The sequence below is a fragment of the Cryptotermes secundus genome, unplaced genomic scaffold, assembly GCF_002891405.2.
Source record: "Cryptotermes secundus unplaced genomic scaffold, Csec_1.0 scaffold188, whole genome shotgun sequence".
NCBI classification, from domain to species: domain Eukaryota; kingdom Metazoa; phylum Arthropoda; class Insecta; order Blattodea; family Kalotermitidae; genus Cryptotermes; species Cryptotermes secundus.
Genome location: NW_019738872.1, coordinates 392,000 through 403,646, shown reverse-complemented (window position 1 = coordinate 403,646; position 11,647 = coordinate 392,000). Strand labels below are relative to the sequence as shown.

General features: G+C 37.5%; 1 protein-coding gene across 1 annotated transcript; it reads right to left on the bottom strand.

The window, feature by feature from the left end:
- Nucleotides 1-6,856: 6,856 nt before the first annotated feature.
- On the bottom strand, nt 6,857-10,216 carry LOC111871087 (A disintegrin and metalloproteinase with thrombospondin motifs 12). The gene has a single exon (XM_023863876.1). The coding sequence runs from the start codon at nt 10,214-10,216 to the stop codon at nt 6,857-6,859; it is 3,360 nt and encodes a 1,119-aa protein (XP_023719644.1).
- Between the last annotated feature and the right edge of the window lie 1,431 nt (nt 10,217-11,647).

Here is an 11,647-nt window from a genome sequence, read left to right as displayed (position 1 = left end):
CTATTGCAGTTGGTTTACAGTGCCAGTGTGGATGGTGGAAGAAATGAGTGAAAACTTTATCATGGATGAGTGTAACATTAAGAGTGTCATTGTGGAAGACTGCTAGGAAGTATTTGCACCAAATTATTGCTGTTAGTTGGCTGGGAAATGAACTCACCATCTGACAGATGTTAAGTTTCATGCAGTCACTCAGTAGTGTCATATATTAAATTTTCAGGATACACCACCCTGAAAATAGTTGGCGCAAGTAATTTCAAAAACAAATTCTCCTTAAGTTAAAAATGCTAAAGAAGAGATGACTGTGTTCTCAGTGTAGAGGCATGTAGACTGAAGATTCCACAAGCACTTGGCTAAGTGTAATATGTTGACCTAACGAGCGAAAGTTATGTTTAAAATACAAATATTTTAATACTGAAGAAAAAACTGCTTATTGAACTTGTGTTCATGGCATGTGTTATCAAGGAATTTCTTGTAACTAAGCATCCACACACAAAATTTCCCCCCACCATCACTTTCACACAGAAGAATTTGTTTTGTGGTAAATAAATGTAGATGGTCAGTTGCAAGAAGTAACCTTGTAAAATTGACTCCATTGCTTATTGTGTTACAGAATTCTAGTAACTTGGTTATGCTGTTTTGTGCACTTTTTATTTTCTCTTCACGGCTGCATGAGTTTTCAGCAAATAATTAAGACTTTTAATAACCTTTATACCGAGGAAGAATAATTATTTGCAACATAATGATGTAACTCCTTACCTCTGGTTGGAAAACATATATGTTAAAATTTGAGATTTCTAAATAGTACACAATTAGAAATCCTGCAAATATACATTTCAGAATACATTAATAAGGCTGGAAATACTTCATGTATGTTCTTGTTAAAAACACAAACTTTTCTTATTCCCCCTTCGAATTACAGCATCTCATTGTCTTAATACTGAATGTAAAATTCCAGGTGTCTTATGCCTGAGTTACATGAAACAAGCCATGAAGTTCTGCAGAGATTTCCAAAATGTTCAGTGCTGTACTTTAAACTTCTAATTCATGTGATACAATGTGTTGAAATCATGGCCTCATTTTCTTTTTAATTTGATAAGCCTGGTTAGTCAGTCTTATGCAGCAGTTTTGCAAAAAGAAAAAAGAAAGTGTGCCATTACTCTTACTGTCAGTGTTGAGATATAAAATGCACTGGCAAATATGCAACCTTTGTTTTTTGATAAGTTAGCCAGGAAAAGAAGGCTTGTTTTGTTTGGATTAACTCATCTGATAATTCATGTGGGTAAAGTGGGACAATGCATGAGTCTATCGCAACGTTATGTTGCTTTTTGTATGGTTCTTACTCATGCAGTTTTTTCATAATGTGTCCAAATTTCATATTTTCATACTAGCTTTAAACTTACTTTAAGCTATTTTCCATTTCCCACTAATTATTTTGCCAGAAGATTAGATTGTGATTAAGTTGTACAATAAAATGTTCAGAAGAAAAAACGTTGAATATTCTTGAAATGTTGACTTCATACTACAACCAAAGAAATGTTTGTATGTGCATGAGTATGTTTGTGTTTGTATATTTTTAAGAATGTGAGAATGTGATCAAATACATATGAAAGTTCTTTTTCCCTTCTGGGCTGCAAAAGTAATAGTCATGGCCAATAATAATGTTTACATCACACAGCATTGTGTTTGTCCCTCATGAGACAGGTGATTATCTGTTGTGAACGTGAATTTCTCTTGTGAAGGAAATCTATAAGCAGGTTGTAATATTTTCACTGAACTTCAGAAAGTTTCTGTAGACATAAAAAATTGTTTCAATATGACATTTCAGAATTATCTGTTAAGTACATATGTAGTGAAGAATGCCATCTTCTGGGGTGTGGTGCCGTGTAGATATTGTGTAAATTGATATTCCTCAGAAACGTCTGTTTATACAATATCTACATGGGATCACATCCCAGAAGACGGCAATCTTCATAGTCATTGCCGTGAAAACCTCAAATCTTACATACATATGTAGTGACAAAATTTCAAGCTACATGTCCCTTACATAAAACAGTGTGTTATTAATGATTTACTTCACAGTTTTCCACTACATATTTCAGTTTTATGAAAAACCATCATTGGATGATCAAATGAGAATATGCAATAGAGTGAATGTTATTGAGGTAAATTATTAAAAAATATATTGTTTTGTTATGACAGATGTATGCCTTGTAACTCTGATTCTCTCAAAAGGATGCAACTTACGAAAATATATATGTACCATCTATTCAGTAGCATTTTTTCTCCCCTGATCCACAGTAAACTCCCAGATATCCAACCAGCAAAAATTTAAAAGAAAGTTTGCCATCATTATAAAGTTGTTAAAAAAATATTTGTGATGCACATGTGTTCAGCCACCATGTGGTAGCTCTGCCACTCGCCACAATTAGCATTACCTCTTTTCCTTCATCATGCATGTGCAGTTTCAGAAGAAGCCAGTTGAATTTGTGATAGTGTTACAGTATACATATCCAACATTTTTCACCCATCAATGCAGAGTTATCTAGGGAGCCTCCCACATGTAAACTACAGTCAAAATGTGTTGTTCCCACATCATATTTGATTTCTGTAGGAGCTTTTCCCATACAACTGGCAGATTCCTGTAACTAGCACGCTCCAGTCCCCATACATGTTGGATAATTGGAAGTTTATTGTATATAACCATGCATCTGAGTCTGTATATCTTATGCATAATGTAAAGAGTTATACTGATACAGCATAATTTTGAAGTTTCATAATTCCAGAAATTGTCCATATCATTAACATGATTTGTGTACAAAAGAGGATTATGTTCTATAATCATTTATGCTTAGGGTGGAGTATATGAATGGTGTATTTCAGTGTTTGTAATCAAGGAGAAAAATAATGTTCCTAAGGAAAATGTGATTTACTTACAGTGATTTAAACAGGCTTTGCTGTTTGCACATGTCACTTAAAACAAGTGACACAGCCAAAAAGAGATTGAAAGCCTTGAAAATTAACATGCTTGAAATATGCAAATATCTGTTTAACATAAATGGCTCTGTGAAACACATTTGTGTTTGTTTCTGCAGTTGGTCACATATTATTTTATCCAAAGATTTCCCACCATTGTTTGTTTAGTCCCTGACTTTATGACTGTGACCACCTTTTCTCAAGATCCAGATCTTCTGCAGACTTAGCACTTGAAATTGATATGCATTTGTATGGAGGAAGGAGAGAAAACTGGAAACTTTTTAAGGTTATATTACTAAATGGGAACACTTTTACAATGTTCTCATTTAATACAAATCACCAAAATGATTACAGTAATCAGGTCATTTAAATAAAGTTATATAGCTGATTAGAGATAGTAAATATTAACATGAGACATCATACATTCTAGCCATACTTTCGCCTTTCAGGCTTCAGTCTGATCGAAAAGTGGGTTTGAAAAAGAAGTTGGAGGAATCGATCACGAATGTAATTTTGGAAGCCTTTAACAGTGAGTTATGGGGACAGATTTTCTGTTTGTGGTAAGAATAGCAGCTACATAATTTGTAAGTAGGTAAATTTTCAGGTTACCCAGTGTGTACAGACACCTTTACCCTTCACATATTATGCATTACTTTGTACAGATTTGTAGGATTTGAGGTTCTTACAACTGTGGTTATGAAGAATATTATCATCTGGGAAATAACGTGGTGTAGTCCTTCGAAAGTCAACTGACATTTTGGAGGAATATATCACCTTCATCTTCAGAATGGAATATGATGAGCAAAGGTGCCAGCGGCTTTCATGCTGGTAGCTTGTTCATCTAATTTGATCCTGAAAATGGAGGCATTGTGTTCTTCCAAATCATGGGTTAACTTTCAACAGACCACATGGCGTTATATCCCAGAAGATAGGACTCTTTATACAGATTTGTTTGAAAAGTATCGTGTTTCACCCTCTGTTGTATTTAGACTCAAAGTGCATCCATCCTGATAATGTGTGTTAATTACTGCAAAGTCATTTGTGTATGAGTGATGAGAGAAGAAGGGAGAAGTATGATTTGTGTTCATATCTTGTGTTTGCATGGTTAATAGAACAGTTTTTGTAATATATACCAGTTGTTTCCAGCACACACATTGCCATACTTTGTTTAGAATTTATATGGATTGTTTTTATTAATGATAATTGTGTCATATATCTTATATTTACTTAGCTTTGAACTGGAAATGTACTTTCATTAATTTTATATTATTTAATCTGAAAAGAAAAAGGAAGAGAGAACTGATGGATATTTATTTTCATTTGCAGGTTGAACTGCTTTAGAACAACCATGATGGTGTTCCATGAAATGGTCTAACCCACAGTAGTGTTTCTAGGGTCTGTGAAGAATTTGTGGAATTTACTTTTCAATTTTGCCACAAACTGGGAATATATACATCTTATGCAGTTGCAATTCTTCACTAGCCATTAAATACGTTCTACTTTCAGTGTCTAAATGGGATGCTTTTAAACCAATCATTGAATTCCCAATTCATACAAATTAAAATGGGAATGGGTGTAATATTTATTTTATTCCAGTTGAACACAATTTCAATGTGCTGACATAAAATATACCATAGGACATCTTCCTGTGTCATTTTATATTCCAGAGCATAAATAGTGCATATTCTGTCCTTTATCTGTCCAGAAAGAGTTGGTATGTTGTACATATCATAAAATTTAATTCACTGACTTGTGGAGGGAGGGTGAGGAAGAGTATGACAAAATAATTTTCAGAAATGGAATTTAAAAATTAGTGCTGAAAATACTAATTTGTGCTACAGTATTAACTTAGTAAGAATGAAGATGACTTAATATGGCAATAGAATAGTTTAATATTGTAGCGTTAACAGTTGAGTGGAGTCTATGAAACATGTTACTTCGAGGATGTCTGGGCTAGAGGTATCAAGAAATAAAAGAAAATTATGACAAAATTAGTTGTTTTATTGATGTGTAGCTTTCATACTATGGTGACGAAATGCTTTGGGGCAAGTACAGCTCAGTTTGTGGACCTGTTGCTGCTTATTAGGCACCTAATTGATTGATTTTTTTGGTAAAATTGAAAGTGCCCACAACTTCGCTATTAGTTGAATATCAAAGTTGGAATTTTAATTCCAAGTTACTCTAGAATAGAGAATTATTTTCTATGAATTTCAAATTCGTCGGAGCTTCTCCACTGGAGATATGAGATGTTAAAAATGGCCGAGTTTGGGCTCAGAGCAAAGTTTGGTAGCTCCTGGCAAATTTTGGAAAATAAAAACGGTGTTCAAGACTACGTGATTATATTCTTCATGTGGGAGAAAACAAAGGGTAGAAACTACAGACCTGATACTTTCCCCCTCCCATTGGTTTTTGAAGGTGAAAAATAGCGTTTTTCCCAAAATCGATAGGTAAGTTTCGAGCTTAATTAGACCTAGAGGAAGTGAGTTGAGTGAAACCTTATAAAGCTATGATTTATAGTCCACGTCATGAGGAACAAATTGGTTTCTTACTGGAGTCTCTAACTTCAATAGTTATCGAGATATGGAAGATAACGCAAGCCTCCATTTCAGCCGAAACTCGTTTTTTCGCATTATAAGAACTTCGCTATTAGTTGAATATCAAAGTTGTAATTTTAACTCCATATTACTCTGGAATAAAGCATTATCTGCTATGAGTTTAAAATTTTTCGGAACTTCCCCACCGGAGATATTAGACGTTAAATATAGCCGATTTTGGGCCCAAAGCAAAGTTTGGAAGCTCCTGGAAAATTTTAGAAAATAGGTACGGTGTTCAAAACTATGTGATTATATTCTTCATGTAGGAGAAAACAAAGGGTAGAAACCACAGATCTGAAATTTCCCCCTCCCATTGGTTTCTGAAGGTCAAAAGTACCGATTTTCCCAAAATCGATAGGTAAGATTCAAGCTTAATTACACCTAAAGGAAGTGAGTTGAGTAAAACCTTGTAAAGGTATGACTTATTGCCCATGTCATGAGGAACAAATTGGTTTTTCATTGGAGTCTCTAGCTGCAATAGTTATCGAGATACAGAAGATAACGCAAACCTCCATTTGATCCGAAAACGCGTTTTTTCGCATTATAAAAACGGCTGTACCGGGAGAACCGAGCGGATCACCATTTTTTTTGAGGTGTGAAAATATGTAGAAATGTACAAAATTTGAATTTTTTTACAAAAATAGTGGGCGACCTCTCTGGATGACTTTACATGGAATGACCCTTACGTGAGTCTCGAGTAGGAGAATGGCGGCTCAGTGTTCACCTGAAGATTTATTGTGAGTTACTGCAATTTATTGTAATTATGAGTGATTGTACAAGACGTGTTCAATAAATTAAATTAGCAGTCCAAATCTCATCCTGTAAGTAACTCATACACATGACAGTATCATAGGTAACAACTCTACAAAACAAAACACGGAAACAATTATAAAGAACAATTTGTTATCTGTACGAACTTACACTGGTACACAATTACAAATATCAAATTCAAACATTGAAATACAAGTGATCGTAATAATCTGACGGAAAATTTAAACTGGTTGACGTGCATATGACAAGCATGGGCTATATAGAACTACTTCAGGCTTACGAAAGTAAGGCAACAGCGGCTTGTGAAAAACACAGGAATGCTTATCGAAGAAGCACAGTGACCCAGTTCAACTGGATACAACGTAAGTTTGGTTAACTAACAATACCTGAGGTTAGAAAGAGTCGGAATTACGGTATAACAGGTCGCAAAACTTAACCCTGAACAAGAATTTCATCTTATACATATGTTTATCAATAATTATATTAGATCTTCAATTTTCCATAATTGTAAATATTTTCTAATATACATATTCGTTTTCGTCTTGTTTCTCATCTGTATCTTCGTTCTCTTTCTTTTTATCTTGTAGCTTTCTTTGTGCTTCATCTCCCTTGAATTCTTTAACTCTCTTCGCATCTATGGGGCTAGATACTTTATCACCCACATTCTCAAGAGCCTCTTCTGAGAAATTAAAATCATTTACGTCTTCTTCCATTGGTATTTCGATATATTTTAATTTGTCAGGATTCCCTTTATCCACTATCAATTCTGTCTTCCTGGGGTTAGTCTTACCCTTGCATTTATTTCTTCCTCCATGGATTATCTTTTTTTCGTTTCTTTCTCCTTTCCTGTCCCCACCGCTTCTTTCTCCGCTGTCATCTGCTCCATATTTTTCATCGGTCTTACCATGTTTCTTACAATTATTTTCTTTTACAATTTGTTTCGTCTTCTTTTCATGACAATTTGAGGAAGCACTTCTTCTCGATACATTGTCCTCAAGATCCTCTAATTCGTCATCCAAATATACTTGACGTTTCGGAGGCCTTTCACCACATGGTTCGTTGCTGGTGCATGATTCTTTGTTAGAAGGCTTCTGTTTCTTACAGTCGTCTTCTTCAACAATAACTTCGCTGTCTTCAAACGGAGATTGTTTAACACAGTGAACAACTCTGTATTTATAACCTGGGTTGTCAATGCAGCCATTACATTTACTCCATGTACCAGTTCGCCATTTGATTTTACATGCCTGTTCATTGCATACTTTTGTACTCACTTCAGGTTTTGGAATTTGTTCGCAGTGTTTCTTTGACACTTTTCCTCCCCTTTTTTCAATACAGGTCGGTTCGGAAAACTGTGTTCCTCCTCCACAGAAAACGCTGCAAGGGCTCCACTCGACGAACTCCCAGTGAAATGTCGGTTTATAACTTGAAGACTCTGAGGGAATGGAGTATTTGTAGTGTATACCTGGATTCGGATCCACATTATTCAGGATGTATAGAATGAGATCTTCTGTAGTGGGACCCGCGATGACCAAACTTTCCTTCAAAGGCTCTACGCTACTGTACACACTGATTGTTCCAGCGACTTTTCGTTCTCCGTTAGTGTCAATCGTGTGATCTCCATTGAGATAAAATGTCTTCCCATCTGCTGCAGAAAGAGCTAAGAAGTTTTGGCTCGGTTTCATCTCCTCCACCGTGATTTGTCTAGCGCCCGCTGGTATAGTTGCAATTTTCTGATAATCTCTTCCACTTTCTTTGTACACTTCGTCAACGATATCACATGTGGAAGCGTCGCCATTACATACTCCGCAGATATCTTCTACAGCATCAGAGTCAAAGACCCAGTCACACCCAACATTCCTACATTTTCCAGCTATACATCTGTTTTTAGTACCTCTCTTGCATGGAGTTCCATCCTTCACTCTGCGTTCCAGAGTCTGAAACACATATTTGTTGTTCAAACACATCAATGCACACACGTGTTCAGGTTTGCCATCACTATGTGGAACCCACGTGACGTCACCTTTATTGTGCTCTTTACACTGGACCTCTCTGAAAGTTAACGCGTTTTGGTCACACGGCTCTGTATTGCACATTCGGTAACGACGACGTTTCCCAACGCAGTATCGTCCATTGTTTCTGGGTCTAGGATTGTCACACTCACGTTCAGCGTAAGAAGCGCCACCACCGCAAGTCCGTGAACATTCAGACCACTCTCCCCATTCTCCCCATTCACCATTGACGGCGCCTGGCCTTGTGCCGACTTCAACGCAATTGCCCCCAAAGCACCATCTATTATTTCCACAGCTTGTTCCATCAGCTGGTGGACCCTTCGTACGGCATTGATCGGAACCTTCAGGTGCGCAAGTCAGATGTTTGCAATTTCTATCCGGACCCAGGTCACAAGGTTTAGTAGGTCCGTAGTAGTCATTGCACTGCCATTCACGGTCGTACACAACACCTGGAGGCATTTGAGGTAGTTTAAAATCATGGTCTTTAGGTTCGTCTAAAAGACACTCGCCTAGGCCGTTCTCAAAAAATTCGGTGATAAATTTCCTACTGCAAATCGACCAGTTTGCAGGTGAAACCTGAGACCATGATGCCATAACATGAATGTTGTAATCGCCTACTGCTCCTGGACATTGTCCCACTGGCGGATGGTCGTCGTCTGAGTCGTGGCTAGAACCCAACAAGTGTCCTATTTCATGTGCAATTACGGTGCCGACAACTAAGCCTGTGTCCTCGCAGATAGCGCAGGAACTTTCAGGCCCACAGCATCCCGCAACATTAGCAAGTCCAACAGTCCCACAATCATCCCATCCTGCGCAAATATCATACTTCGTAATAAGGACAGCTATGTCATGATGGTTTGGATGTGTTAACATAGGATTCATCCTTTTGCTCCATTTGCAGAAACTTGTTAAAGTTGCATCAGCGTCTCTGTTGATTGTAAGATCAAATTCCTCCTCTTCCTTTTCCAGATATATGACACGAACTAACACTAAATCTAGTTGATATCCAACAGTGTCATCATGCAGGATGTCAGAGGCCATGTTCACAGCCGTGAAGATATATTGCTCATAATCGGTGCCATTTCGGGCCTGCAAGAACTTCTTATCTACCACAACCAATGTTTCCAAGTAGTTGGTACTTCCTTCTCCAGATCTCTTGTCAAGATAATGCCCTTGCATGGAACGGGCGGTGGCGCGTCTCTGAACAGTTTCAGCTTTTAAATCAGTATCAGGTCCTCTTTGGCGGTACTCGGTTTCTAAACGGTTTGACCATGCGGTTTCCCAGTCATCACTCGTTCCACACGATCGTTTGTTCTTATTATGATTTATGCTTCTCTTATAGACTATATGTAAGTGTTGACCGTCCTCTTCTGGTTCGTGATCTTTCACAGGCTCGATGTAGTAGTGACTCTGTTTAGTCTTGATGTGACCTGCTAGCCCATCGCAGGCAGACAGCGCGACCCGTGAGTCATGTTCTCCCTTAATCCTTCCGGTGTAATGGCAATTCTTATCCTCCACAGATCGAATCTTCAGCTTGTTCAAGTCGGTGGCAGCTCCCGAAGCTCGAGTCTCCAGCACCATTCCTGGTGAAAATAACCCGTGGTTGGGCCACAGTTCCACCAAATGGTCTTTTCCATCAAAATGAATACCATAATGCACTTTTTCATGATCCAAACGAGCATGTCTTTTTGTTCTTGAAGTATCTCGCTCAAAGAAATGCGGCAGAGAGTAGGATACGAAAGAACCTTGATGATCGATTTTGCGTGGCACCAGTACCTCGTAGTCCTGAATGTCTCTTGTATATCTCCCTTCAATGGGCTGGTCTTTCCATCCACGGTCTGCATATTGGAAAGCATATGAATCTTTCATAAATAACGAGCATATGCACAGCCCGAAAAATATATATATAAGCTTCTTTGCCATTCTTCAAATAAACTTTTCGCAAAAGTCAGCGACAAAGTCCCACTTCTAACCAGTTGTCACGAGTTCGCGAATAGACACGGGGATTCGAATTATTGAAAGCTTGTGACTCGCAACTAAATATAATTACAGCACCGTAAATAATCCACACACTCCACAAAACACTACAGTACACACGAAATATTTTCACTCACTGCTTAGTTATATAACCTCGACACCGACTACATAGAAAACACAATTTCGAAAAATTATTCTATTGTTGCGTACCAATCCGTTTCCTCGAAACGGGTTTATCGAGCCGTTGCCTAGCAAAGGCATTCTATGATATTTCAGGTCCATTGTTACCATCAAGGAACACATTTTAGTATTCTTTTCCTCAAAAATGGAATTTGTGGTCGAAAAGGAATCTGCTTATGCGTTACTGGGAAGGATCATATTCTCTGTTTTTTACTTCTTTATTAATGTTTTCGTTGCTGATGGAAGCTGGCATTTTGCTGTCGAAGGGTGCCTGATATACTGCATGCCAAGAGTGTAGTAGGCAGATTCAGCCAGAATTAAAAGAAGCATATCCAAGTATCACAACCTGCTCTGATAAAGAATTAGAGCCAACATACGGGCGGAGTGGATATTCTGGACAGATTAATATCTCAGTACGGGGCTGCGATGTCATCGAAAAATGGCATTGTACAATATTGCGCAACAGCTGAACATTATGAAAACTGCAGCGTGGACAGTTCACACTATCGTAAATCCTGATCAGAAAATGGATCATTTCAACTTCACAAGAACGCTTGTTAGCGGTATTCTGACCACGAAAATAATGCCAACCAGAGCCAAAGGGAACATTTGTTTTTGTGTCCAAAGAAAGGCTAGACAATAACAATGAATCAGCAAATGGCCGATGCAAAATTTCGTAAAAGTAATACAAGGATTCAATTCAGCCAACGTCATGTTCATCTTCTACATCAGGCATGTCAAACTCTACTTGTACAGAGGGCCACCTCAGCCATCTAAATAATAGTCGAGGGCCGCACTTCAAAATAAAAATATACAATAGATTTTGATACAAGGAAATTTAATTCTATTTATTATTTAGGAATAATTTCAATATAATTACCTAAAGTGGAACACTTATATTTTGTCCACAAATCAAACATGTAATTTTACCTTCTATTTCACAACAGAAATAAGCGATTTCCCATTTTTCTTGAAAAACACGGCGCTCACTTTCAATAGTTCTTTTTTCGCTACTTGAATTTTTTGAAGCGACATTGCCCTTTAAAAGTTACTGTACATATACAAGAAAACTCGTAGTCGATAACTTAATGTTTACCGTATTTACGCATGTATAGGCCGCGTGCGTGTATAGGCCGCAGCACA